The 26,268-nt window shown below is 52.3% G+C and overlaps 8 protein-coding genes across 8 annotated transcripts; 3 read left to right on the forward strand and 5 right to left on the reverse strand.

Moving 5' to 3' along the window:
* Nucleotides 1-1,278: 1,278 nt before the first annotated feature.
* On the forward strand, nucleotides 1,279-2,158 carry HER10_EVM0002584 (uncharacterized protein; the record flags this gene model as incomplete). The annotated part of the gene is made up of 1 exon (XM_035472290.1): nucleotides 1,279-2,158. Exon 1 carries the CDS (start codon nucleotides 1,319-1,321, stop codon nucleotides 2,156-2,158), a length of 840 nt encoding a protein of 279 aa, XP_035332296.1. The 5' UTR covers nucleotides 1,279-1,318.
* A 265-nt stretch (nucleotides 2,159-2,423) lies between these two features.
* HER10_EVM0003838 (uncharacterized protein) lies at nucleotides 2,424-3,935 on the reverse strand (the record flags this gene model as incomplete). Its single annotated transcript, XM_035473501.1, has 1 exon — nucleotides 2,424-3,935. The coding sequence occupies one exon, from the start codon at nucleotides 3,933-3,935 to the stop codon at nucleotides 2,424-2,426; it is 1,512 nt and encodes a 503-aa protein (XP_035332433.1).
* Nucleotides 3,936-6,120: 2,185 nt separating this feature from the next.
* Nucleotides 6,121-8,256, forward strand: HER10_EVM0007368 (uncharacterized protein; the record flags this gene model as incomplete). Its single annotated transcript, XM_035476926.1, has 1 exon — nucleotides 6,121-8,256. The coding sequence occupies one exon, from the start codon at nucleotides 6,121-6,123 to the stop codon at nucleotides 8,254-8,256; it is 2,136 nt and encodes a 711-aa protein (XP_035332865.1).
* Nucleotides 8,257-8,788: 532 nt separating this feature from the next.
* On the reverse strand, nucleotides 8,789-10,592 carry HER10_EVM0006987 (MFS maltose permease; the record flags this gene model as incomplete). The annotated part of the gene is made up of 5 exons (XM_035476555.1): nucleotides 8,789-8,977; nucleotides 9,042-9,433; nucleotides 9,492-9,810; nucleotides 9,865-10,302; nucleotides 10,377-10,592. 5 exons carry the CDS (start codon nucleotides 10,590-10,592, stop codon nucleotides 8,789-8,791), a joined length of 1,554 nt encoding a protein of 517 aa, XP_035332821.1.
* Nucleotides 10,593-13,739: 3,147 nt separating this feature from the next.
* Nucleotides 13,740-14,860, reverse strand: HER10_EVM0007713 (methyltransferase; the record flags this gene model as incomplete). Its single annotated transcript, XM_035477259.1, has 6 exons — nucleotides 13,740-14,202; nucleotides 14,286-14,371; nucleotides 14,449-14,500; nucleotides 14,551-14,614; nucleotides 14,675-14,692; nucleotides 14,773-14,860. The coding sequence occupies 6 exons, from the start codon at nucleotides 14,858-14,860 to the stop codon at nucleotides 13,740-13,742; spliced, it is 771 nt and encodes a 256-aa protein (XP_035332911.1).
* A 5,728-nt stretch (nucleotides 14,861-20,588) lies between these two features.
* Nucleotides 20,589-21,092, forward strand: HER10_EVM0001869 (uncharacterized protein; the record flags this gene model as incomplete). Its single annotated transcript, XM_035471604.1, has 2 exons — nucleotides 20,589-20,918; nucleotides 20,949-21,092. 2 exons carry the CDS (start codon nucleotides 20,589-20,591, stop codon nucleotides 21,090-21,092), a joined length of 474 nt encoding a protein of 157 aa, XP_035332217.1.
* A 480-nt stretch (nucleotides 21,093-21,572) lies between these two features.
* On the reverse strand, nucleotides 21,573-22,157 carry HER10_EVM0002146 (uncharacterized protein; the record flags this gene model as incomplete). Its single annotated transcript, XM_035471871.1, has 2 exons — nucleotides 21,573-21,653; nucleotides 21,702-22,157. 2 exons carry the CDS (start codon nucleotides 22,155-22,157, stop codon nucleotides 21,573-21,575), a joined length of 537 nt encoding a protein of 178 aa, XP_035332243.1.
* Nucleotides 22,158-22,482: 325 nt separating this feature from the next.
* On the reverse strand, nucleotides 22,483-24,300 carry HER10_EVM0005025 (beta-glucuronidase; the record flags this gene model as incomplete). The annotated part of the gene is made up of 1 exon (XM_035474651.1): nucleotides 22,483-24,300. The coding sequence occupies one exon, from the start codon at nucleotides 24,298-24,300 to the stop codon at nucleotides 22,483-22,485; it is 1,818 nt and encodes a 605-aa protein (XP_035332570.1).
* Between the last annotated feature and the right edge of the window lie 1,968 nt (nucleotides 24,301-26,268).

Consider the following 26,268-nt stretch of genomic DNA (forward strand, 5'->3'; position numbering starts at 1 on the left):
CTGAAAGTGAAGGGGTAAACGAATTCTGGGTGCGGTAATATGTACGGGGTTCGTTGCAGTTAAATATATGTCCAACCTTGCAGATTCTTTCTCAGGCTAATTGAACGGATGCGCTGGCTTACCAACTTCATGCATCTTACACAGGGTTCTCATTAGCTCCGGAGTTGTCGTCTTACTGAGATCGTGCAGGCGGAACACCGCTTTACACGGTGTCTACGTCCGAGGTGGCCCATAAAGACCTTACAAAGTTCCCATAACAAACCCAAGAGGTGCAGTAGTATGCAGAAGCGATTGGTGATCGTTCATATCTAGCCCGCAGAAGTTGTCGGCTAGGAGAATAGCGCAATCGCTTAGGAAGCTGACGTTGGAGTAAGGATTCAGCTGGGATCTTGGGTGCATGTTGGAACAAGCACCAGTGCATAAGCAAAGCACTAGGCCCATGCATAGATAAATCCGCGGAGATATTACCAATCGGTAACATTAATGATCAGATCCGATGACATTTAAGTAGTGAGAGTCCCAGATGTGCTAAAGTTACTTCATCTTATAGCTTGGTGAGTTCCACGGAGAAGCTATGGCTGCAACTGTTGCTGTAGCTTCATGTTGTGTGTGGTTCTCCACAAACCATCAGTCCTCCCTGTTTCCTTGCTCCAAGTACCCACAGACGAGCACTGTCCCGCAAGCTGGTCCACCGCAAACTCGGGGCTTTCTGCGTTAATACCTACCTAGCTCTGCTAGGTTGGTACTAATCAAGAACATGAAGGAGGCGGCGACTTCGCAACCGACCAGTCATACTCTCGTAAGTGTACGTTCATCGATGTAAACAGGTGATGTCATGTGGATATCGGTATTGGTCCTGAACAATTGTTGGAAGAAGCTGTGGCGTTTGGGCTGCTGGGGCTGATGCTAAATCGACACCATGCGTTTGCTCGCCAATCGAACGGCACCCCCAAGTCTCAGCGCTCTACTCCAATGAGATATCATGACAAGGGTCCAGTTCCAAAGAGAAGATGTCGAGATCGTAGAGTATGAAGGAAAAGGGGCGCTGGAAATGTCATTGAGGTTTCTCAAGAAAGACTTGGCTGCGACATCGGATCCAGGCTCCCGGCTTGCATCGGGAGAGGGTCGATGTTCGTCGGGACGACGCCCTTCGTTTGTCATTAGCGCATTGGGGCCGTTTGATTAAACCCCTCTAGGAGTCATCCTTAAGTTCAGGTTGAACGTCAGATCGAAACTTTATATACTGAAGTATACAGAGTTCTACTCTCATTATCTGTACGTGAAGCTGATTATCAAACAAGACATCATACTGCCCAACATGAGCAACGAACTCGCCCAAGAGCTGAAGCAGCTGCACGTCCCCGCATCGCCAGTCATCTTCGCCAACGTCTGGGACCTAGCCTCCCTCAACACGATCATCTCGCTAAACACCGCCGACTCAAAGCCCGTAAAAGCCATTGCAACCGCATCATGGGCCATCGCAGCTACAGTAGGCGTAAAAGATGAGGATCTCGAGCTAGAGCAAAACATGGCCGCGATAGGCCAACTCGCGCCCGCCGCCAAAGCCGCCGGCCTGCCACTCTCCGTTGACCTCCAAGACGGATACGGAGATCTAATCGACGAGGTCGTAACAGAAGTAGTCACGCTGGGCGCTAGCGGAGCCAACATTGAGGACAGTATCCCGTCAGCCGGATTCGAGAAGGGCATCGAAGGGTCCCTCTACGGCGTAGAAACGCAAGTCGCTCGCCTCAAGAGCGCCTTGGAAGCGGCTCGCGAGGCGGGGTGTCCTGACTTTGTCCTCAATGCCCGGTGCGATGTGTTCCGCCTCGAGCCGTATTGCGCGGCTGACGACGAGGGTGTCCTGGCTGAAGCCGTGAAGCGGGGCCGGGCGTACCTGGAGGCCGGGGCGACGACCGTGTTTTTCTGGGGTGGCTCGGGACGTGGGCTGCGGACATCGGAGGTTCGTGTGCTCGTCAAAGAGCTCGGAGGGCGGGTTGCTGTTAAGCTCGGGGATCGGGCGGACTCGTTGTCAACGATGGAGCTGGGTGAGATTGGGGTCGCTAGGATCAGTGTGGGACCAAGTTTGTACCTTGTGGCGATGAACGCGGTGAAGGAATCGGCGAGAAGGATTTTGGACGGAGGGAAACTGGCTGCTTGAGAGCTTTGCTGTTGGAGAAAACTTGAGGCATATCGGGGCACAAATGACGCGGCTGAGGCTGAGCACCTTCAAACGGGATGTTTCATTCAATCAAGTTTGCTATGTGAGCACCCCTCTTCTACAGATCAATTGTTTTATAACTCGCTCCAAGTATATGTGTATCTGGAGAGAACTCGAAACAGTCCTGCTCCAGTCGATATGTACAGACTTTTTCATTGGCCTCCAGAGGCCTCTTTCACATCTTCCAAGTGATCAAACATCTCGTCTAGTTGATGGCGGCAGGGGGCTGCTGGCCAGGCAGAGGAATACTCTGCGGGTGGGCAGTGAACATGCCCTCGGGGTCGTACACGGCCTTGATCTCCTGCAACTTGGCATAATTCTTGCCGTACAGGCGCTCGCTCCACTGATCAACGGTCAGAGCCGTATCGCGGTAGTTGACGAAGCCGCGAAGGGGCACGCCCTCGGCCGCGAGCTGGTCCTTGAAGGGCTGAAAGCCGTTCTGCATGTAGCTCAGGCCGTCGGCGGGGAACTCGGTCAAGCCGGTGGCGAGACGGCCCTCCCAGCGGATGAGCCATAGGCTGTTGGCGTGGGCGAAGGAGGTGTCGTCGTCCTTGAGGGCCTTTGTGGGCTTGCCGCCCCAGAGGTCGATAAAGCCAAACTTTGTGAGGTCGGTGCGGTTGAAGGCCACGGTGGTGAAGTTGTAGAGGGCGGTGGCGGAAGCCTTTGTGAAGGGTTGATCCTCACGGAGGACGAGGGCCTGGAGGTAGAAGTTGCGAGGGGGGAAAGTGTCGATGGGGGTGTCGATGGAGGGAGTGGCGACATTCTCGACGGCCCAGAAGTCCTGGACGGTTCGGGTGAGTTGGGTGCCGTTGGGAAGCTTAGCCATGAGGGGCTCGAGGAGCTTGTCAAAGTCCTCGGGGTTGCCCCAGTAGAAGCCGGAGCCGGTATAGGGAGGGGCGGTCAGGGACCAACGCATGGTGAGCTCGTCGGGCCACTGGCCAGAGAGGTAGTGCTCCTGGATGGCGAGGAGAGAGTCGACGCCGGCGGAGAGGGTGCTGTCGGTGAGGGTAATGGTGTAGTTGATAGCCTGCTGGTACGTGGGCTTCCAAGTCTTGGTGGTGAGGCTCAGGATGATACCATAAGAGCTGCCAGCACCTTGCAGGGCCCAGAAGAGCTCGGGGTTCTTGGTGCGGGAGGTCTCGACAATGGTACCGTTGTAAAGCATGTACGTGGCGCCCTCGAGGTAGTCCATGGGGGTTCCGAGCATGCGGGACAGGGAGCCGAAGCCGCCTCCAATGGAAGAGCCGATCAGGCCGACCATGTTGGCGCGGACGTGAGGGAAACGGGCGCCATGCTCTTTCCAGAGCTGGCTGACGACAGGGCTCACGAGGGAGCCGCCGCCGTAGGTAAGCAGACCAGTGGCTTCATCATACTTGGTCTCCTGGAAGTGAGTCATGTTGATGGTGAGCCCGGCGTTGGGCAGACTGTAGGAGCCATAGCAGTGACCGCCATCACGGGCCGCGACCAGAACCTTTGCCTCCCGGGCACAGGCAAGAGCGGCTGCGACCTCATCGGTGGTGCGCGGCCAGGCGACGCCGGCCGGAGTGGGGGCGATGCGGCGCTGCCACGGGAGGATGTCAGTCGGGAACGAGGCGTTGGTCTCGGGGAATGATGTGAGAAGGCCGGCCGTTTCGAGGCAGGTCTCTAGACCCTGGGCCTGTGTGCATGAAGCGAGGGATGCCGTCGCAAAAGCGGCTAAGCTAAAAAGACGGACCATGGTGAATAAATGCAGCAGAAAAGGAGAGACTGAAGTTGGAATGGCAGAGCTTGGAAGCTTCAAGAGGGCATCGCTCCCTGAACACCACGCACTTGGGGCTTTGCTTTATATCTCATCTCTGCTCCGATTCCCCCTAATTCCCAGCGTTCTATCATGATTTCTTGGCGTCGTCTAGATGCACCACGCCGCCGGGCAGTTCTACCGCAAGTTGTAACGGAGGCATCCGCTCGCGTCGAGCTCGGCAGCACCGGACACCGGATGAACTGTTGCGATGGTATTGGGAAAGGGGTTCGACAGCAAAAAGCTCGCCCGCAAAGTGGCCCATCATGCCAACTGCAATAAAGTTGCAGAAACCTTTTTAGATTGTTTCCCAGCTTTTTTGCAGATAGAGTTCGGCTTGGAATCAGGGATGATCCGCGTCGCCGGGCTTGCGAAGAGGGCGTTATTAGGCGCTCGAGTCATTGACTTTCGGGAAGAACTGAACAAAATCAAGAATTTCTGCTCGCTGTGAGGAGCTTGTAGTCGACATAAACAGAGATTCCCTCCAAATTGTTGCCTCACTTTACTTGCCGCATGCAGAAATACAGCGAGGATCGGACAGGCTCTTTGCTGTATGGTGCTCTTTTGGCCAAGTTCGTCACACCTCACTCAGGACGGGGGCGCAAGGGTAGTTCCCAGGCGGCTCAAACATCGGTGCACTGCCACGGAGTATGGCGGTGCCAAGACTGACTATCCCCTGGGACATATTGCAGGATGGAATTGTAAGTTTCTGGGGATGAAAGAAATGAGATTTCGCACCATACACAAGACCGCGATTCGCCGAATTCTCCCCTCAAGCGTGTTCCATCTATCTGGTCTGATGACGGAGCACGTCATGGAAATTTGGCCGTTTGGATAAAGGCGAGTGCCAAGGCAACTCAATAAGATGAACTTGGACGAATTGCTGCGCGTATCAAACACCACAGGAAGAGCCTTACTTGTGGAATTGAACACTGGCAACAATATGGTCAACTCACGAGTGTTCTCCAACGCGTCATTGACTCTCGGGTCAAGAGGCGCGTGCTTGACAGATACTCCACAGCTTATGCTTTTGCCGATATAGGTGCGCAATGTGCTTGGCCAATCACAGAACAACCCACTCCGGATAAGGTTGTATAGTGTAGCGGTTATCACTCCAGATTTTGATCATATCAAAACTTCTGGTAACCCCGGTTCGAACCCGGGTACGACCTCATACTCTTGATTTTTACCCTTTTTTTTTTTGTTTCTACCAAGTTACAAAGCTAATGATAGTGTTTAAATCTTTGTGAAGCAGTATTTCGTGGTTTTACGTCATTGCGGCTCAAGTCTCGTCTAGAGAGATCACTGTAAATGAACTCGTCCGTTCTCCAATCATGCTTTACCTCTATCTGCAAAGCTTGACAGTACCATCACACTCTGCTATTGGTTATTTCACCGAGGTAACTCTGCCTTGCATTCCCACCAGTAACTTTAATCACTCAAGAGGACTGCCTAAGCATCTGATAGGCTACTCCTCCTCACGTCGTCTGTTAGTTGATGCTTCCATCGACAATCAATCGTCACCTTATCGTGCGCGGGACAACTCAAGACCTTGCGTGTGCGATCGGAGCAGGCATGTCGAGCTTCTTTGGGTCTCTGCGACACGACTTGCCGGAGCATCCCTGCATCCACCTCGCACAGAGGTCATCCAACAATCAACATTCCCACGGGATGGCACATCATTCCCGCCTGGCATTCATGCATCACGATCTTGACTCGGGTGAATGATAGAGTTGTGGGTGATGCGCGGGCATCCAACCTAAATGCACTGACGTCGGTACCGACTGCTCGGAGCCGATGTGTGACAGCTTGTCTAGTCCGGCAAGGCATATTTGGCAATAGCTCGTATAGTTGCAGCCGATGCAATATCCAACGGGGGGGATGATGTTTGGGAATATGCATGTTTCTTACTACCCCTGGAGGTTGTCGAGCGTAATGACCAAGTGTTCTGGAGATCAAGTCAGTCCTAAGGGTAAGCTTAAAGGCAACTTTATGCGCATCGCATTCAGGCCTTCGAGGATCTGTGAGGTGCCTTCGTGAACCAGCGCCACCTCACCCATGTACTTCTTTGACAATCATCTTATACTTCGTTCAAGCAATCCCTGGACGTCGGAGCATATCCAGCATGACGCGCTTCAAGTCCTCGAAACCTAAGTTCAAGCCAGAACACGACGGATCGGAATGCAAGCACCCACCTAGTTACTCTCAGCGTCTTCAACAAGGCCTTGGCTCTCTCGGTCTCGCAACAGTAGGTGGCGGCACCGCTTTGATACTCGCACTCCTAGGTTTCCTCCTATTCCTATGGACCGGCGAAGGCTCGCAAGACGGCAGGACAGCTGCGACCCTGTGGCGATGGATCATGCTCAACCAACACATTACTCAGGCTATCACCTTGTCAACGGTTCTGCTGCGTATTGCAGTCACGGCACAGGCGTCCATCTACACAAGCCTCCTTGCTGGCGTGGTTCTGGAGAAGCACGGTGTTCCGCTCTTTCGAGTCGCTGAGATGTCCATCATCCGGTGTACAAACGATGGCCCATTCCAACTGACTTGGGTACTCTTGACGTCTGCACGAAAAGCGTACATGCAGATCGGGTTGGCAGTCTTGCTGTTGCTCACGACTTTTGTTGTTCAGTTCTCATCGACTCTTCTGGTGTCTGATTTGGGTATGGATGATCTTGTCGGCGATGCCAAAGCAAAGACGTTCAGTGTGCATATGAGCCGCGATGTCATCTCGTTGAATCGGCAGATGAACAACTGGATAAGTCGCCCGACAGCCTATGTGCCATTTGGCGAGCCGCCTTTAGAGACAAACACGACTACATATATTCAGTCGAGCTTCAGCGATACTGGCATCGTGAGAAGAACATTTCTGCCCCTCTCAACATCGCAAATGTCTACATTACGCGAATATACCGGTGGCGCTTACGGCTTCGAGTCGCGTTTTGTATGTCTCCGTCCGTCGGTGTCCGCCTTTCTTTCAGTGACCGTTCCAGCACCGGGCTTGGATACTGTTCCTTTCTACCTGAACGTAGCGGGCAGTATATCATACGAGACCATGTTCCGCGAGCCAGGTCTAACGCTGCCAGAAAACTGCGAGAACGGGAGCTGTTTTCCGTCAGGTTTTAACTGCTCGTTGCCTCAATTTCAATACACCGAAACGCAGGCACGGCAGGGCTTTACCAACAGCTTGTGCATTCCGAATGGCACAGCCACGCGGCCGAGTGCTCGGAACCATACCATCTCAGGAGACCCCATCGCAGCGTACTCCCAGGTCTTTCTGTTCTTCAGAAATAACGGCACTCACGATCTATGGAAAGGACCGGGCAATCGCGTCTTGGTCGGGACGTTCGGTCTGAACAATGTTTCTTCTACTGACGGTGAATGGCTCACGTACAATCGTCCCATCAGTGGCAGGCTTCCAACAGGGGAAAGAATCGAGACGGGCGTGTTGAGGCTGGACGTGTCGCTCTGCTTCCAGCAGTTGGCCTTCAACTTTGCGGAAGTCAAGCTTTCCAGCAAAAAGGACCTGAAAGAGTCGCAAGTAACTTGGACGCCGGCGACCAAGGCCTGGAACACGAAGAAGATTCAAAAACTCATGGGCGTTGGAGTCCACAACAAGAGTCCCAACAGTCGCGGAATCTTCTCGGTGGACTCGGTCAAGAACCCTCGTCATCTGAACGCAACGCAATATCTGACCAACAAGCTCATCAACGATTTGTACAATTCGCCGCGAACATTCAACTTTTCTCTCTTTATGGACCCCCAAGGCAGCGGGAACTCTCCCATCAAGCCGCATGTCGAGTACCAGGCCATCTTTGCCGACATCCTCAACGTCACCAATCGTCCTGGTGTGGCGATGCAGTCTACCCTAACAGCTCTCTCAGGGTCCATCATCAACGAGGCGCTTCCGCAATTTGACGTTCAAGCCAATGCCATCTTGACTTCGTCGGTGCGCGTGATGACGCCAAAGAGTCTGCGCGGTCTGCTCATCATCTTTGGTGTCATGGCTTTGAACATGGCGTGTGACCTTGCCGTGGTGCTTGTTTTCATGGTGCAGAGTCGGTACTCTAGCCAAGGGAATTACTGGCAGGGTGTGGCGCAGATTGTGTCTGATGAGACGGCGTGGATACTGGAGGGGGCTACGGAGGCGAGTGATGGCCATGTCAAGGATGAGGTAAGAGGTTCGAATAACATCGTCTGTATTAGTCGTTCAGATAGGAGTGGGCGGGTGCGTGTGGCTCCAGTTAAAGCTGTCTAGGATACACCAACGACAACATTGTGAGAGTCACTTCAAAAATACATGTATGGATTGACTAAGTATTGTATTTATACAAAACAAAGGGGCCACCAGTCGCCGCGTTGCTACTTGTTAGTGATACGCTGAGTTGTGGCCTGACTCTAGGATTTATCCAGACCCTTGCCGTCCTTACGGTCTGCTGCCATCGGCTCAATTGGCTCATTGCAGGTTATATGTAGGCTCATCGTGCTATCAACGTGTACATGGAAGATTCAGCGCGATGACCTGACCATGGACACACTTCAAAGTTCATGTGGGTGAGGCACAGGGAGATATAGGGCCAAGTTGCTGATAATATTCAGATATCTGCCCGTATTCTCATATACTCTTCAAATCATTTCCCTTCCACCTCTCCCCCTTTTTGTACCCTCTCCTTCATGGCACATTCTAATTAGAGCCATCCTGCGTTGACTGCATTACTTCTCAATAAGCGAAAGGACTTCAGGCTGAATAGAACCTGATCCCAGTATTAAAAGTTGTAATGAGTGTGCATCTACTCGTCATCGTTGATATCGATGACGGTCTTCTTCCACTGGCGGGCAGGGATCTTGCGCTTGAACATAATGTCGATCTCGCGGAACGAACGGCCCTTCATCTCAGGCAAGAAGAAGAAGGCGACGACGAAGCAGACGAAACCAGTGGCGCCCCAGACGTAACCGCACTTGCCGCCCAAGTTGACACCCTATTGCGTGTGTTAGTAAATGTGATTCTCTTTACACAATGTGTGTGGGGGATAGAGAACTTACAGTAGAGTTAAGCATGTAGGTGGCGAGGAAAATGCAGGGAATGTTGACGACGTAGTAAGCGGCACGGCCAATACCAGTGGTCAAAGGACGAAGACGAATGGAAGATGTCTCGGCAATGATGACCCACGAGGCGGGGGCAGGTCCGAGAGTGAAACCGACGGAGACAATAAGACCCAAAGAGGCCATCGCCAAGGAGGCGGCGGTGGACTTGCCAACGGAGCCAGCAATACCAAGGGCAATGAGGAAGGCAACGTTGATGAGCGAACCCCAAACGTAGATAGTGCGGCGGCCGAGGTAGGTCGTAAGAATCCAGGAAAGCATGACGAAGACGGTCTGGAGAGCGGAGGTGATGAGACCAAGGGCGAAGGCAAGCTGGGAGCCAATACCGGCCTCTGCTTATGTGTTAGCCACCGTATGACTTGGGGAGGGGAAGAAGAGATGAAAACTCACGTCTGAAGAAGTAAACAGCCTGGTTGGCGATGAGGTTACCAGTAAGGTTCTGGGCGGCGTAGACACCACAGACGATGAGGGTGCGGTATCTGTCGGTGCCCTTGAAAAGCTCGATGTAGCTGGGGTCCTTGACGTCCTTCTCGAGCTCAATGGTGCGACGCATCATGGCGACGGACTCCTCAATGTTGGCAACGGCAGATGAACGACCAAGACGGCGGACGGAAACAGCAGCCTCTTCGAGACGTCCCTTGCGGACCAACCACCAGGGGGACTCGGGGGCAAGGAACAAAAGGATGGCAAGGGGAGTGGGGAACATCCACTGAAGGGCAATCGGGACTCTGTACGCGCTGGGATCTCTCTTGCTCTCGTAAACGTAGCAGACACCACCGACGATGATGGCACCAATAGCCCAGAACATCTGAAGCATCTGAGTGGCAGGGGCTCTCAGGCGCATGGGCACGATCTCAGAGCAGTAGGCGGGCGCGTTGGCGATGAAGATACCCCAGGGAATACCCTCGAGAAGCTGGCTGACGAACATGACGGCGAGCGAGTTGGCGAAGTAGAAGACGAAGATGAAGGCGTTGAGGAACATGAGGCCGGAGATGGTGGCCCAGCGGTATCCGATCTTACTGGTGATGGGACCGGCGATACAGACACCAATGATGGCGCCAAGAGGACCACCCATCTGAAGGGCGGATTGCCACGAAGCCTCGATCTGCTTGCCGTCTTCCGCCTCGACACCAAATCTGTCCTTGAACTCGTCCATGGCGACGAAAGCACCCATCAGGAAGACGCAGTAGGATTCCATAATCTGGAAAACCAATGTGATTAGTTGCCAGTCATCTCATTTGTGTGCAACGAGTCAAGGTAGCTAGAGCCACTTACAATCGTGGTAGACATGATGAAAGCCCAGAGGGAGGCCATGGGGTAGGCCTTGACGGCTTCGATGACTCCCATGTTGTGCTCGGCCTGCTCAGCCTCGATGGCATCGGCCTTGTAGGAGGCGGGCGATGCCTTCTCGTCGAGGTCGGCGACATGGTCAATGTCGCCGTAGGCCTCGACCTTTGCCGGGTCGGACTTGGAGTCGAGTGTGGTGCTCATGTTTGCTGACTCTCTTTTCGAACCTCACCGAGAATTTGGAGTTGGAGGTTTTTTGGCCGGGTTGCTTGGTGAGGAGGAGGAAGAGGGGGACGGGGGAACGCGTGCAAGCAAGAACAGAGAAGAGACGAAAGCCAAGAGAGAGAGGGTGGTACTGGGCAGGCTGTTTAATAAAGGTCTTGTCTTACTCCCCAGTTCTCGTTTTCTTACATGTCCAATGGAACATTGTCTTAAGAGTTAACCCCAGTCGGGTGTCATTACGCTAGCGCAACTTGAACCAACGCGAACGTATGAAAAAAGGTGGACGGGGATCTGAATCCCACAAGGAATCCTCACAAGCGCAATCTGGGCATATTGGGGTTCCCCAAACGTCCTCAACCCCGCCCCCCGCATTGGTCCATAGACCCGTTCCCACATGAGCCTGGGGAATGGGGAAGAAGGGCGGGTGACACTCTGGGGGGGGATCGAATATCGGCTGATGATGAACCGAGCCCGGTCAGATATTCTCCTATGCGCCGACGCGCTCCAATGGGGGTGGGAGGTTGCTCTAGGTTTTTGGAGAAACGGCGCAGTTGGACCAGTTAGGGACACTAGTCAGGGTCCGGCAAACTTATCCCATCGGCCCTTTCACCAACGGGGGCCTTGTCACAAACTCGGGGCTCTTTTCGCTCTTGGGGTTAGTTTCCTGACTTCCCCAGTACGCCGCGTTGCTTAACTTGCTTGGCTGCTTGGATGGACGCGGCTCCTTAGCTCCCCATGTGACCGCGGCGGCCACTTACTGAAACGGCGAGTTGTTAAACTAAGTAGTTTCTCGACGTCTTCCACCCTCCATCATCGGCTCTCATTAGGGCGCGTCGTAGCACACCCGTTGGACCGCCGAGATGGGGAAAGGCGTAGCCGCCTGTAGGAACGCCGCCGCACCGCGTCGCGAAATACGGGTTCAGCCGCCCCCCTCTTCGGTATCTCGGTCAACACTGGGCCGCTTCCCACCGAGCATTCATGCTGTTGTGTAGCCGCTGCAGATGCAAATGGACAACGAACCCCAGGCCCAGTTCTCTCTCTTCAATGTTCCCCAGTGATTTCCCTTCGCTTCTACAGCTGAACGTGTCAACGTGGTCTCAGACCATGGTCCATGTCAGCAACCAAGCGCTAGTTCTCCGCGAAATTAGCGTCCAATGCAGTCAAAATGCACACCCGTTCCACCCAGCTGCGAGATCCGTCTCCACGGGTCCGGGGCAAAGACAAAGACCCAATAGCTTAATCAGATTTACTCAAAAGACACGAGGCGGACGAAACAGCCTGACATTTGGAAGCCGCCCGGACTTCGAGCTGAGGCGCCTTGCGCGCTCGAGGTTCCCGGGAAACCGGCAAGGGTTACTTCACGTTGGTGTCAACCGAGCCAATGATGGCCAAGGTGTCACCCAACTTGGCGATATTACCAATTTTCCAAAAGTCAAGGGGCCAATGGAAATCCAAGTAGAGAGGCTGGAACGCGTTTGCGTACATCGCCATACGGACAATCGTGCTCTTTCGGGCGATACCAGCAACGTGGCACCGGGGATGATCACGGCGTCGATGAATGTCATGCCATAGTCGCGCTAAACCACGGTGATTTCAGCTTCATGTTGATAAACTTCTTGTTGGCAACTCCACAAAGGTCTAGAATTGGCTCGGTTGCAGGACGCGCCCGTTCACAGACAGCCGCGATAATTTGGCTGGACGGCTTCTAGAAAATGAGTCGAGGATGGCTCGAACCAACACTTCGGTTCGCGCTGATCATCAAAACGACTGGAATCTCTTCCACTTGTATCGAATTAGCCGCCACTATTAGATCTATGTTGGGAAAGATGTACTGTGTACAGGTTCGAGGACGATGTCCGAAGACATTGATTCTGACAAAAGTATCAGGGTGAGCAAGGTGGGGAACAACCAACTTTCAATGCGGGATCTCAGCCGATCATGATGGACTTCAAGGCATTGAAGCACAGTGAAATCACGTGCAGTTGTTACGCGCATGTTTGATGTTGCATTTGCCCGAAAAGAAGATGGCTATTCACATACACCTAAATGGTCCCGTGACGAGGTTTTTCCTGCAATCTGTGTAACAGCGCTCTACCCCTCTTTCAGTTCACAGAAGCATATGTCAGACAGATATTACATGCCCTCTTGATTGGCATTTTTTTCTCCGGGAGGTGTCATGTGAGATGCCGAGATCCGCATTGTTGGTCACGGTGCACCAATTGTCCTGCAGAACAGCACATTGGGTGCAAAGACCACGTTGTCAGCCTCCCACCAAGGATTCCAAAGAGCAAATGTATCCGTACGTTAGTTCACATCAACTTTAGGTTTGGAGGTCGCGTAAACTAAACGATGCTGTGACTGGTGGGGTTGGATCGTGGGGATACACGCTAGGTTAGACATATTCCAGATATGGGGTTGACCCGATGAAAAAGATTTTGTTGATATTTCGGCTGCCTCCACGATACCGAAAAGACATCGGTCCCCCGGGTCTGGGACCGTCTGGCCAATTTTGTTGTTCTCCAGTCTTCGCGCTAACGTAGGTATCCTTGAGTTCCTGGGGCCCGCAAGAAATTATCGCTGCCAGGGTTCTTAGCGTCGATATATCCACAACCCACAGCCCACAACTCAAAACATCGTGAACTTGTGAAGCGAACTCGGCTCGTGATCATGTCCACACTAGCACGTGCACTCTTCAACCTGCAATCTTAGGAATAGCGGTGCCGAAAATCGAGCATCCACTTCCAGGTTCTCGGGTCTCTGAGGATCTACATCACGGAAGGGTGGCCGAGTTGGTTATGGCGCCAGGTTAAGGTCAGCTTAACATCTGTTTCCTGGTGGGGCAACCCGCGCGAGTTCGAGTCTCGTCCCTTTCATTTTGATGTCTGGATACATTGCCAGTCTTTTTGGTTGCATGAGACCTGTCGACAGCTCACTGGCTGATGTGGCCGAGGTGCCTCGCGGGTGGTCTAGAACCCTTTTCGGATTGCTGTGAACACGGATCATGAATCTGATCGACGGGGTCGGTATTTGTAATTCCATGTTCTTCCAATGCTAAGGAACCGGTGTTGCCCCATTCTCCATGCGAATCTGGCGTCAAGATGACCCTCCGTGAAAAAGCGAGCATCCTGTTCACTTAGAACCCGACTCCACGGGCTTCTGTCCAACCCAAGAATAATACGTGCCATACGCATGCACATTCGGATCCTTGATCGCATTCCGAACTGACGCGAGAAATACCTCGATCTCCGTCCGCTCCATTCCCAGAGCCGCCAAAGGTTTGCTCGCAGCGGCGCCCAGAAAATCCTCCGTCACAGAGCGCATGTAATGTCCAACCAGACGCTTGGTTTTGTCGAGAGGCCATCTTCCAACTGGTACTTTGTATGATCTCACTTGAACGTTGACGAAGCCGGCGTCTTTCATAAGCGCACCGATGCGCGGAGCGACCTGGATGTCAATCTTCATTTTGTGCATGGCGTCACGGATGTTGGACCAGAATTCCAGTAAGGGCCAGTCTTCGGGCGTGGTTCCGTCATCGAACTTCACGTTGGCGCTGAAGTCTTGGGTTTCGACGCAAGCTCCGGGCTTGAGATTTCTGCAAGGTGTGTTTCATGAGCACGATGCTGCCCTGGATTTAATATCCCATCATTGAGGATGGAATCACAACTTCGGACTTACTGAAAGACTCGCTCCAAGAGTTTTGGAAGATCATGCACAAGAGATGCCAAGTTTCGCATATGTATGAGATCGAAATCATCTCCAGACTAAGGAATAACACCCATTGTCAGCAACAACACCCTCCAATTTGAGATCTCATTCCGCCAGGCAGTAGAGCACTTACCAGCCAGTCATCTTCAACATCATCGACGAAGAAGCGAACGTTGGAAGGCACCCTGTACGCTAAATCAGAATACCATGGCCATAAGAGGACTTAATTACGCACCAGCTTGGCTGAATCGGCGATAAGTCTACGCCAGTAACTTCGGCGGAAGGGTACTGATCCCCCACTTGTAGTTGTCAATTTTCATGCTTTTTTAACCATTATCTTTGGGATGAGTGTTGCCCACCTTCCATTGCCCATATGCCTGTATAGTCGTTCAGAATTTCTGTGCGATATCTACGGATGCCACCTTCAAGTCCGCCCAAGGTCTGAGATAAAACTTACCGGTGCCCGTGCCGAGATCAATAATCTTGCTAAGCGAGTCGCCAATAGGGGCATGGAACAGCTTTCCATCAGTGAGCTCCATGACCATCGCATGCTTGGTTTCTTCGCGATTTTAATCAATGTCATCGTTTGAAATGGGATATCTTCCATCGCGAAATGAGTGATAGCTTTGGTTGCGTAACTTGACAAGCATCTGACAGATTGTATCTAATGAACTCAACTTCCCGAACCTGCTTGCGAAGCTTACCGTTTGCCATTTTCATAGGAGTGCTTCAAGACCGACGAGGTGATGGAAGTCGAGCCCGTTGAGGAAGCATCCCACTCGCTAGGCTGGAACCCATCGTCGCTCGCATCGCCACCAGCTTCAATAACATCTGGTGACTACTCAGGAGATTGCGCCGGATGCCCGTCTTGCGTGACTTGTTCAGGACTGGCGCTCATTGGAGTGGTACTGTCGTGTTACTTGTGTGTGCATGTAGTTGTCGTCGACTGAGAGTCCGAGACCAGACTAACCATGCGGTCTTTGCCGTTATCGTGCGCCTACTAACAGCCAAGCGGGGAAAGCGTGAGATCTCGGTCCTCCGGCAAAAGGTGGCGTAACTAGGGCCGACTGGTGGCTTGCGGAGCGGGCGTTGCAGTAGCTCGATGCTTGGAGATATGCCGCTCCATGATTGGGACGCCTGAATTCAGTTGGAGGGCAAATGTCTTATTGCTGGAATGACTCTCATTGGCAGCTCTTCCTCTCACTGAAGAGTGCCTTGAGATCCGCCCGGGCAAATGCGTGAGGGCATTGTTTTGACCCTTTGGAGGAGACGAAAGAGACTCACCATCATCGAGCAATTCATGCTTTAGTAGGATAGAGATACATGGTGTCTCTCATTTCTAAGTTCAGATAAGTTTTAGATATTGCTCTCTTTCCCCTCGAAAAAACTGCACCCGTTTCTCTCCGTCAAGAGATTTCGACTTGTTCTGATTTTTCTTTCTTACTTTATTCAAACCGTCTCGTTCTACATCCCTCGTACACTGCGTTGTCTGAATTATCTTGTGGCCGCCTTGGTAAACTCCACTCCGGCCCCGGCCCGGTGTTCGGCCCATTCCATCAGGTCCGGCTTTCGGTCTTCTCCGGCGTAAAGGTGTGCGTGCCTACAGCATCATCACCGTAACGCTCTGTTTTACAACGTAAGTTACTTTTCGATAATGGAGAGAGTCCATCTCGCAATCGTACTTCTCAGCTTGAATATGACTGTAGCCAGTCCAACGCACAATACCAACGCCAATGGCCTTACCTTCAAGCGAGTTCTGCCCCTTCAGTCTGCCGTGGCTTGGCTGCATTAGTCAGTAAGATTCTGCACAGAGACGCATGCTGGACGGGTGCTCCCGACATGCCTGTCGTGTATTTCAGAACTTGGCTAAGATGATCCGAGTCATTCAATGGGAGACACCAGGCCGCTAGAAGGAGAGCGCCCAGCACCGCCAAGACATGACAGTCGGTACCTGCCGATTCACGATCCTCCATCTCCATTATCGGTGATTACTCACGACGCGGTCAGGAACATCAAAGTTGAATCGCCACATTGGCTTCTGTCATAACGATATTCGTCTGCGGGCCTGATGCAGTCTGCCTCAGTCAGAGCTCTTTACATTGGCACTATGCGGATTCAAAGGCAACTATGACAAGAGACTTCGCGCCTCACACATCTCTACGGAAGGCTTTTGAGAGTCTAACAATGAGTACTCAGCAAGAGGTCGGATATCGCAAAAATATCAAAACGATGCTGTTGATGGATTAATTGTCCTGAACAATTTCCGTCCACATGCGGCCTGTCAAAGGGAGGTTGGTCAGGTCGCTTCGTCTTATTATGTTGCTTTTCATCCCTGAAATAATTACAGCGAACATCTCTCAGCGACCAAGGTTAGAACGTTGGCCGCTCATTATTGACATGGTTGACCTGGAAGCGAATACGGCAGACGGTCTCATCTTGCAAATTGACCGCAACATCCAAACATGCCCAGAATTTTCAAGATTCAAACAATAATGAGACACATATGCCAATCCGGAAATGGATCCCAAAAATACGTCTGTCGCCCATCCCCGCAGCGCTAAAATTGAGTGGGTGACATTGGGAGACTGGGGGCGATGAAGCGGTTTCAGGCCCAATGGACCCAGCAGCGCTGACGGCGGTCAGTGTCTAGCGTATTTACTTTGTTTTTCTTAGCGGGCATTGGGGGAGCTGTTGTGAAGGTTAGCTTGCAGCAAACCCTCTCGAAGAGCTGGCGCGTACGATCTCAGCGCCAAACATTAAGATCCAAGGTGAGAGCAGTCAAGCAGGCAACTTAGTCCTTCAACTATTGAGTAAGTCAAACCCCCCACTTCCCGGCACCCCCCTGTTTCTGGCACCCACAAAAACGCGAAAATCCACCACAACGCAATGCCCACCCCCAACCTCCTTTTATCACAACATTTTCAATTCGAGTCCAAATGGGCTCATTTTTTGCACATACCTTCTTCTATATCTAATGCCTCAATATACCGAAGATCAGCTTCGTCAGGCTCTCGAGGACATCTCAAACGGCAAGAGTCAAAAGAGAGCCTCATTGGAGTATGGGATACCACGATCAACCCTCCAACTACGTCTCCAAGGTGGTCAGACTAGGAAAGTGGCTTTGCTGACTGGCAGAGGCTGTCTCCTGACCAGGAGAGTAAGCTGGCACAATGGGTTCGCATTCAGGCTTCGCTGGGCCTCGCACCAACGCACCAACAGGTGAAGGAATTCGCAGAGCGAGTTCTGGCTGCTGCTGGGGATACCAAACCATTAGGAAAAGGCTGGATCTATGCCTTCGTGAGAAGGAACCCTATCATTAAGGTTCAGAGAAGTCGTTCCATCGATTCTAGACGCGTTAATGGGGCATCTACTGAGGTCATTAGGAACTGGTTTAAGTTCCTTGCTATCCCTGAGATCAAGGACATCAAACCAGCCAACAGATATAATATGGATGAGACTGGCATCCTCGAGGGTCAGGGAGCTAATGGGTTAGTGCTGGGCATGGCTGAGACGACGTCTGTTCGCAAGAAACAACCTGGGTCGAGGGCATGGGTCTCTATCATTGAGTGTATCTCAGCCTTGGGTAGGGCACTTCGTCCTCTTATCATTTTCAAGGGAAGACGGTCCAACAACAGTGGTTTCCATTACATCTGGTTCCATACGATGGGTGGGAGTTTACAGCAACAGATAATGGCTGGACTACAGACTTAACTGCCATTGAATGGTTAGAGAAGGTGTTTATCCCACAGACTATGCCCGAGGCTGAGGGCGAGGCTCGACTGTTGATTGTGGATGGGCATGGGAGTCATACGACGACAGACTTCATGTGGAATTGCTATATTAACAATATCCATTTACTGTTCTTACCACCACACCTCTCTCATGTCCTCCAGCCACTTGACCAGTCTGTCTTCAGCCCTGTTAAGTCAGCCTATCGGAAGGAGCTCGGTTACTTGTCTCAATGGAACGACTCTACCATTATAGGTAAAAGGAACTTCCTGGACTGTTACCAGAAGGCTCGACTTGCTGGTCTATCAGTCTCGAACATCAGAAGTGGTTGGAAGTGGACTGGTCTACACCCTGTAGCGATGGTTAAGCCCTGATGAACCCTATGGTATTACCTGAGCCTTCTGCTAAGCCCACCACCCAAACCAACCAGTCGGGGCAAAAAGCGATGCCATAATGGTCAACAAACTACCCTGTTGAGCCATGGGATTCTGCTTCCTCTGCAGTGGTCTGGTCGACACCCAGGAAGCTGGCAGAGCTCAGCGGTCAACTGCACTTACACCCAACTCGACAATGATACCAGCACTCAACGGCTGCTGTTCAGGAAGGTGAAAAAGGCTTCACAGAGCAGGCCTGGCAACTGGCAGCTGCCCAGCAGCAGCTGGCTCACCTGAGGGCTCAAGTTACCAACGCTGCAGTAGGAAGACTGTTCAGATCGATCCCAACACGAAGTTTGCGAACATCAGGGATATCCATCGGGCTCAAATCGAAGCGGGTGAAAAGGAGGTTATTACGGCTGAATCCAGCGACTCTGAATGCCCTAGTGAGGCTGGCAGTTGTATTGTAGTGGGTGTGGTTGAGGATCAATAGTTAATAGTAATGAGGAGGTTGGGTTGTGATCCCATCGTTTTTGTGGGTGCCAGAAACAGGGGGGTGCCAGGAAGTGGGGGGTTTGACTTATGACCGAAAACCTTCGGTAGAGTTCGTTTCCGTCCAATCAATGAAATCAGAGTTCATGCAATGACCACACGCCGCTTGACTTGTGAGCTGAGAGTCATGCCAGTGACACTTGACATACCATCATTCCCGACGTCAAATGAAGTTTTGCGACACGGACGAAGAGATGGGATGAGTTCGAGATGCGATGGGTAGAGCCTCGGAAGAAGACGAGTCCACCAGGGACCCAATCGAACTCTAAGACCTTTTTTTTGGTCGCGGTGTTTGGGATCACCAGGGGATCATCCAGCAGAATCTCAGCCTGGTTGATGAGCATCAAGACCCATTTTCAACTTTACTCAAACCTCAAGAACTAACGCCCGCCTTCAAACGATCTTCCTCAGTTGGGGCAGCATGTTGTCAAAACCACGACAGAAGTGGGCACGGCCAAAGCTGCTGCCGTTCGAAAATTGGCCTCCAACGTCTAAAAATTAAGCTTGGCGGTAAGATACAGGGGGTCGTGAAACTCTCCTTGGGGATGGGGGTGGGGTCAAATTCCTCGGAGCTTTGCCGCCGTCATGGGCACAATCTCTATGTATTCTCTGTGAGCTACCGCAGAGTCCGATGAAGAGACGACATGGAAAGATCCAGGACCCTGGCTCACATGTTCAGATGCTTACCATATGGTCTTGAAGTTCGGTAGACAACTCCGGCTGGGTTGGGCTGACGACCAGCTGCATCGCTCCGGACCCATCTTTCAAGCCCCCGGCCCTGTGCCCACTTGCGTCGATGATACTGATCCTCGCCTCCTTCACCACTTCCAATCCGCCCCCCCTCAACATCCTCATAGAGCCTCACGACTCACGAGGCTCAAAGTTGTAACAAGAGGCGCCCAGTCAGGGGCTTCCCTGTCGCCTCTCACCAGATCCGGCCGTAATGTGGCTTCCCGATCAGGCCTAGGAGATGCAGCCGCAACATCTTGGCAGCTTCATCGCACCCATGCGTCACGAACTTCAGACCTCCTTCAACGCGGAGTCGCCATCGCTTCCATAATCCATCTTATCCATCACTGCGGAAAATCACCAAGAATCTTCGTAACGTTGACGTCTCAACCCGCCCCGTCTCGAACGCCCCATGCCATCCCATGTTGACCTCCGCATGCACCCTACCTACTTTGGGCCCTGGTCTGAAGTTCTTTGCAACTGCGACAGCTGGGCACTCGAGCCCAGGGGCGATGTTTAGAGCATCATATCGCGAGAACGACGACAAGGGGGAAAGAAGGATGGCGTAACACGGAGACGCAACCGTGCCAATGCATTGATCCAATATCACCCATATCCCAATGTGAACGGACTGGCAGATCGTCTGAAATATTCTATAAAGATCAGCTCGATCTTCCTCTTAGTGCCGCTTCTTCTTTCCTCTCCTCATCACGCTCACAATCATTACAACCTTGTTTGTTCTTTCTTCTCTTCTACAACAGCTGTGCTGTCTTCTATCTCTTTCAACGCATCTTGATCACTCATTCCAATTCATCCGGGTCCGTGTCCCTCTTTTCGTCTTCCACAACATCGACTTCTTGCTTCAAGAACAATCTTTTCGACTTTCAATATGAAGTTCTCTTCCGTTATCACTCTCGGCTTCGCTGCCCTCGCCACCGCCGCTCCTCTCGGCGCTCGACAGGCCACCGTCTTCTCCACCCAGACCTTCAACGACCTCTCCATCAGCGGCGGCACTGCCGGTACCGCCAAGCAGGAGGCTCTTGACAAGCTCTCCGGTCTCCCCACCGACCTCAGCACCGTCGCCAAGGCCGATCTGGACTTCCTCAACAGCGTCAACTCCATTGCCAACGACGCCGAGAAGGAGGCCTTCAACCCCGCCATTGAGGCTGCCACCGGCGAGGAGGCCGACGCCCTTCAGCGTGGCAAGATCAAGAACAAGGTCCTCAAGCTTACCGCCACCATGCTGAAGCTGGAGGCTCAGGCGGCCCAGGGCGAGGACGTCGCCGATAAGATTGCCGCCGAGCAGAAGAAGCTCGACAACAACATTGCCCAGGACGAGGCCGAGGCTGGCAACGCATCTACCGCCCTCGACTTCGACGCTTCCACCGCATAATTGCCTTTAATCAGCGGCAGAGGCTGTGGGTGTGATATCCCATGAGACTTTGAGAGGAATTGGTGAAGAAGGAGAAAGAGTCGATGATCATGAAAGATTCATGTGACGAATAGGAGCTGCGTGCCGGTTCGGATGATCCGATCAAGTGCTGGCCATTTCTAATTATTGGGGATGTATCGGTACGTTTTAGTACACTCTAATAATATAAAAGAGATTAAAAAAACACTTAAACCGCATTTCGTTCGCTGTGAGATCGATCTTGATGTCTGGCCACATAGAGCTGCTCTGCTACAGACTACAGAATGCAGCTTACAGGCCACTGCTAAGGAAGAGTAAGTGACTTTACTGGGTCATACAGACTGCCAAGCCGCGATCAGCATTCTGTGACGGATGTTGCTCGGATACACGTCCTCCCGCAGTGCTTCCCCAATGTCGTCGAATCACCATCACGACCAAATTGGGATCCCTGAGGCCCCTCTCTTAGAGCTTGGATGGCTTGGCGAAGGGCTCCAACTCTACATTCAAGACGGTTGTGAGGCGTGAAAAGGTGTAGTAGAAACCCTGACTGCGTTAGCACTCAGAATTAGGGACTTCTACTGGAAAACCAACCTGCAGAGTGATCATTTCCACGACCTCTCGGTCAGAAAACTCAGTCTTGGCTTTCGTCCATAGTTCATCCGCAACCTCTGGCCCGTCGATGACGGCCTCGATAAACAATAAGAGGGCCTTTTCCTTTGACGTGAACAACTCCGCAAGAGATTCCAGTTTCCCTTGAGCAGAGAAGTATCCCTTCTGCCTCCCAGCCTGGACAATCACTTCGCGTTGGGCGTCAGTGACACCCTCCTTTGCGGAGACTGTGCTGTGGTGCGTCCACTCGTAGGTGGATCGGAACTTTGCCGTGCTCAGAAGAATGACCAACTCCCGGTTCTTGGAGGATAGCTCGAGGTCTTTGAAGTGAGCGCCTGCGATTTTCGACCAGTGGTTGACGGTGGCTGGGCTATGTGCGAGAAGCTTGGAAATGTTGAGGGGAGCTCCCTTGACATCGGGGTACGGGAGGCGTGCCATGTTCACTATAGAGTTTCGCAGTTGTGATAATGCCAGCGTAGAAATGTAAGACCAATCAACTACTTACTTATTTTTATGAACTTCATTTGAACTGTTCTTATAGTCTCGGACGTGGGACGAGATGCGGGGTGCCTCGGCAGCACCTATTAACGGTTAGTCACACCGGCCGCGAGTTTGTACCTCGGCTCCGTGTGGGGCCGACGGAGTGAGCACCGCAGCGGACTGAGAACGGAGCATCGGGTATATCAGCTGCCCATACACTCTTTCAGTCATTATAGGAGTATCTGAGTACTTTCCAAGTATCTTTATTCTTCCGTAAGCCGGATCATACATCTTTCGCCTGCTTAGCCGTCCATCGTGCTTTCAAAACCTGTACAGACCCCTTTGGCTTTCTGTCCCGTGTGAAAACGCCCTTCTTATTTCCATCCACCCGAGTGATACTCGACGTCGTCTGGAAATCCGCAAAGTTCCACACGTGCTCTCCAACAACGTTCTCAACACGATCAAATACTCGGTGGAACATTTCCAGAAACTTTCCTTGATACTCCTCGCTCCAGGGAACGTCACATACGGCGTGTAGCCCCGCCACAGCTTCGGCGCCGTACTCTGTCATGATCATGGGCTTACCATACTTGTCCTGCCATCCAAGCAAGTCTTTCTCTAGGACCTGCTCCGCCTCTTCTAAATCGCCTGTCTGAGAGTACCATCCGTAGTAGCGATTCAGGCAGATGACGTCGAACAAGTCTGTCACGAGGTCCTTCTCGAACGTAGCGAACCCCATGTTCGCGAAGCAGACCGGTCTCGTCGGGTCCAGCTCGCGCGTCAATGAGACTAGCGGCTCGAGGTACTCCCTTGCACCGGGCTCCGCCGACGCAGGCTCGTTGGTAACTGTCCACATCACCACCGACGGATGGTTCTTGTCTCGCGCCACGAGCTCTCGGATAGCCTGGTCATGCGCCGCCTGCGTCGTCTCGTTGCACGCATCGGGGGCAAATGTCGGAGGCGCCTTGAGCCCGAAGACGCCAGCAATGATGCCGAGGTTGATACCCACCGCCGGAGTCTCGTTGATGACGACGATTCCGTGTCGGTCGGCGTAGTCGAGAACCTCTTCGGCGTAGGGATAGTGAGCTGTCCGGAATGAGTTGGCTCCCATCCAGCGCATGAGATGGAAATCGTGAATCATGTAGGCCGGGTCGAAGCCCTTGCCGCGGATTGGCGAGTCTTCATGCTTGCCGAAGCCGGTGAAGTAAAAGGGCTTGCCGTTGATGAGGAACTGATTGCCCTTGACCGAGATTGTGCGGATGCCAAAGAAGAGTTCATAAGTATCGAGAAGCTCATCTTTGTTTGAGCCTGATAGTATCTCCACACGGAGTTGGTACAAATATGCCGCGCCGGGTTGCCATAAATGCGCCGAGTTGATCGTCAACTCATTTTTCGTCCCATTCGCTTGAGCCACCGTCAACCCCTCCTCGTCAAGAACAGAGATCTTGACCTTGTCATCCCCCACCGGCTGCGAAGTTTCAACCTTGTATTGAACTTTGCCTGCTCCCGACTCAAGGATGTCCGTTACGACAGTGATGTCGCTGATGGATACCGCCGGCTTCGAACACAAATACACCGATCGTGCAAGCCCGGAATAGTTGAAGAAATCATGCTGATAGTTCTGCTTCCGCTTGCCGTTGGCGAGGGTCTGAATTTTGCCAGGGGGAATCGTCTCCCAGCTCAGCTCGTTGCTCACAGCCACAGTCAAGCGGAACCTCTCGCCGGGTTTGATGATGTCAGTGATGTTTGCCTGGAAGGGGGTGTATCCACCAGCATGATCGGCGACTAGCTTCTCATTGACGTAGACACGGCCACGATGGGTAGCTGCGTCGAATCGCAAGAAATATCTTTGATCTTCGGGCGACCATCTACGAGGCACCGTGACTTGCCGCTGATAGTACACCCATCCTACGTGACTGCGAATCTTTTCGTCTGCAAAGATGTCGTTGTAGCTGGCGGGTACGGGTACTTGAAGCTTTGGCGGGATGAGCTTAGACCACGGTGCGTCTGCTTCAATGTCGGGTGATGATGCAAGTGCAAAGTTCCAGATGCCGTCCAAAGAGACGACATCTCTAGTTGAATTAGCCTGTGGTTTGAGCATATTTCTTATTGATAGTAGTACTTGGCGTCGTAGGTCATGAATTGAACGTTGAGTGAATGATATTATAGGTAAGCCGAGAGCCAGGCGTAATGCGGTGTTGTCTTTCGGCTTTTCCGAAGTGTCGGCGGTTGAGATTGCCGGAAGCCGACCGATGCCTCCAGCAACCAAATGCCCGCACGTTCGATACTCCGCAGATCCCGCATAACGCGTGAGTTGTTCCGGGGATCAAGCTCTCGTGGAAGAGGGGAAATCCCAGCCATCTTCGTGTTGCAGTTCGTTAGTTCTAGGTTGTGTACTATTTCACTCCAGTCTGAAGGAGCCTTCAGTAACCGACCGTTTCCCCTCATTGTTGTATCATTCGGCAAGCCACACGTCAGCTCAAGGGTAAGTTCGGACATACAGGCACAAGTTGCTAATTACTACAAGAACTAGCAAGGTCCTGTCTAGGCATTGTTGATGGGCATTGTCGAAATGCCATCATCTTGACTTGCGGGGTCCCCGGGAGTGTGGGGGACAGGCCTTGGCGGCCTAAAGCTGCCAGGGGACATGCGGGGACCGTTTAGGGCACTGAGATGCAGTCGGGAATTTCGTGTTCCTTGAGTAGGTAGACTGTCGCAGCTTCTACATAGAACCACCTTGGTTGAGACTTGATCAATTCATACATAATCGCAAGGACTTTAGGCTGTGATTCATGCATTTCTTCAAAGTCGATTGAGCCGAGAGGGCAGTGTATGTATATGTAGTTTCGGCGCGGAATTGAGGATGTTGATCTTGCGCGCTGGGAGTTTCCGACATGGTGTCCAGACACATCTCAATATGTTGACAAAGTGACTTTGACATTCAACTCAAACGTCAGGAGCTCGTGTCAGATGTTTCCTTATCCCCCAACCTGAATGCACAACTAGAGAAGAAGGATCCTATGAGGGTCAACAGTGAGAGCTCTCGAGCTGTTGAAGCTTGTGGCGCAAATTGCTTGGCTCGTGCCGGACTGTGGAAGAGGCAGTCTCTCTCATCGGCTCTCCACAACACAGAACAGTGGCCTCAGATCCCGGTCGCGACAAGGCGTTTGTCGCGCTTTGATTGTCCTTTTGTTTGTGGTCAAAAGATTAGCAAGATTTGGCAAAGTTACCGCCGGAAAGAAGCCCATACTCTCTAGAACAACAGCAAACATGACAACTGACACTATATCTGGTATCTAATCGTCTGAACCAACTCCGCGTGACCAACCACTTGCCATCCCCGTCCACCCCAGACGTCAAGTATTACTATTCTTTGAGCATGCCGGATTAAACTCAAGTCTTGAGACAGGCAACTCCAAAGACTCCAATTCCCAACCATCGAATGGTTCCCCACTTTGGTTTTCATGAAACGCCAATGCTCGTAGCCCTCGTGCCCTCGTGCCCTCGTCGCCAGACACGAAATTGTCCCACTTCAACGGTGGAAACCCACCAAACACCCACAAAACTAGCAAACGACTTTGATATTGCCGCTCTGTCGCTGCTGACGTCAACAAGGTCCTTCCAGCTCATTTCGAGCTTATCCCCGATGGCACAATTGGCTAGCGCGTCAGACTGTTAATCTGGAGGTTGGTGGTTCGAGCCCACCTCGGGGAGTTGCAGTGGTTAAAATCCACCAAGGCTTTCTTTTTTGTGTTTTTTGTTGTGGTTGAAGACATTTTCGGTGTTTTCTCGACTCTTTTTTGTCTCTCGTAAGCGACCGTGCCGCATCTCCAGCATCTGTGCAAATTAAAGTTGAGAATTTGAGACGAATCCCGGGACCTTAGTCGTACTTAATCATCGATCATATCTCACCTGGGTTTTGATTGACCGCCACTTTGCTTTTTCTGGTTCGTCAATTCATCGATCCAAAGACAATCTAAGACACCCATCTGGTGGAGCAGCTGACATCGCTAAAGCTCTCGACTCGACAAGTCGACATGGGGGCTGCAAGTGTCTCCAGCTTCAGAGC

Source organism: Colletotrichum scovillei (genome assembly GCF_011075155.1).
Source record: "Colletotrichum scovillei strain TJNH1 chromosome Unknown Contig00006, whole genome shotgun sequence".
In the NCBI taxonomy this organism is placed as follows: domain Eukaryota; kingdom Fungi; phylum Ascomycota; class Sordariomycetes; order Glomerellales; family Glomerellaceae; genus Colletotrichum; species Colletotrichum scovillei.